This window comes from Protomyctophum bolini (genome assembly GCF_963924005.1).
Source record: "Protomyctophum bolini genome assembly, chromosome: 4".
Lineage (NCBI taxonomy): Eukaryota > Metazoa > Chordata > Actinopteri > Myctophiformes > Myctophidae > Protomyctophum > Protomyctophum bolini.
The window spans coordinates 26,576,786-26,578,457 of NC_137865.1; the positions used below are offsets into that span (position 1 = coordinate 26,576,786).

General features: G+C 55.7%; 1 protein-coding gene across 1 annotated transcript in view; it reads right to left on the minus strand.

The window, feature by feature from the left end:
- Nucleotides 1-902, minus strand: part of LOC308313768 (transcription factor Maf-like) — an 81,990-nt gene extending 81,088 nt beyond the window's left edge. The window contains exon 1 of the mRNA XM_080761068.1: nucleotides 1-902. This exon is cut by the window's left edge and continues 105 nt beyond it. Coding sequence (XP_080617194.1) covers nucleotides 1-887 — 887 coding nt within the window. The 5' untranslated portion in view covers nucleotides 888-902.
- Nucleotides 903-1,672: the final 770 nt, after the last annotated feature.

Below are 1,672 nucleotides of genomic sequence, written 5' to 3' on the forward strand. Positions count from 1 at the left end.
TCCCGCACCAGCCTGGAGATCTCCTGCTTGAGGTGGTCCACCTGCTGGATGAGCTGCGTCTTCTCGCCCTCCAGGACGTGCCGCTGTTGCACCCGCTTGTAGCGGCAGGACTGCGCGTAGCCCCGGTTCTTTAGCGTCCTCCGCTTCTGTTTCAGGCGGATCACCTCCTCCTTGCTGACCCCCCGCAGCTGCCGATTGAGCTCCCGCACCGACATGGACACCAGCTGGTCGTCCGAGAACCGGTCGTCCAGGCGCAAGTGGTGCTGGTGGCTGCCCACCGTGCCGACGCTGGACTGCGACCCGCCGCCGGAGGACGGGTGGTGTCCTCCCCCCGGGTGGTGGTGGTGGTGATGGTGGTGGTGGTGGTGGGGCACGCCGTTCTGAGCCGCCGCGGCGGCGATGACCGCGGACACCACGGCGGCCGCCGAGCCCATCTCCTCCCCGGGCATGGCGCCTCCCGACCCGGCCGCGCCGCCGACGAACTGCTGCCCCCTGGCATAGCCGTCGAAGGTCTGGAGCTGGTGACTGCTGCTGATCAGCGCCTCCACGGCATCCTCCGGGCTAAAGCCCAGAGCCTCGGGATTCAACTGCTGTTGGTACCCGGTCATCCAGTAGAAATCCTCCAAGTGCGCCTTCTGTTCGCTCCCCGATCCCGGACTGGGCGCCGAGAAGCTTGGAGAGGGGGGAACCGAGCTGCAAGGCGTGCTCATCGGGGTGGAAGATAGGGATCCCCCGGCGATCAGGCGGCTGCACTGGCTGATGCTGCGATCGGGCTCCACCGGCTCCTTTTTCACTTCAAACTTCATCAGATCGAAGTCATTAACATATTCCATGGCCAGGGGACTGGTGGGCAGGTCGGAGTTGCTCATTGCCAGTTCTGATGCCATCCTCTTGCTGTTGACAGTCCTCCAAAGGGGGTGAGGAGCACCTGTCAAACTGGGCTGCTGAGACACGCACTGAGCCAGCTTGATTTCTTTATTTATTTTTCTTCAAAACCGGAGGAAAAAGAAAGTGTCTTTTTTTTCTGGGCTAATTGCGCAGCCAGGTTCTGGTTTTGTAATTCGATAAGTTTTTCTTTCCCCCCCCCTCTCCCCTCCTTTACGCAGAATCCCTATTGCACAGACGCATTGGAGCAGCGCGTGCGTCTCCGTGTTTTCTGCCTCTCTCTCGGAGCGTGCGGGTGTCTGCGCGCGGCTCTCTGTGTTTCTAACATTTAACACTTCATGGCTCCTTTTAGGATCAGTGCGCCAAATTGAAGAGGTTCACGTGCGTGTCCCCGGCAAATTGTTGCCTTGTAGAAGAATGTGGAAAGAAAAAAAGAAAAGAAAAGAAAAAACTCCACCCCAAAGGATTGATAGATTTTTTTTAAAGGGATCAGTCAGTCGACGAGTTAAAAAAGCATTGCTTAGTTTTATAGGCGCCCCTGACGTCAGGGCTGAAATATGAAATTGACTGAGACTCGCAGCCAATGAGCGCACTGGCCTGCGGAGGTAATTAGCATAATAGTATGGAAAGCAAAGTTTTCTGAACTGTCCAAAGCTATCAGCAGATTGACACATGAGACTCAATAGCTTCACATCGCAAAGAGGAAGGACAGAAGAGAGAAATAAAACAATACAATATATATAGGCTGTGTTCCGAGGATTTTATGAAAATGGTTGGTAAATATGCT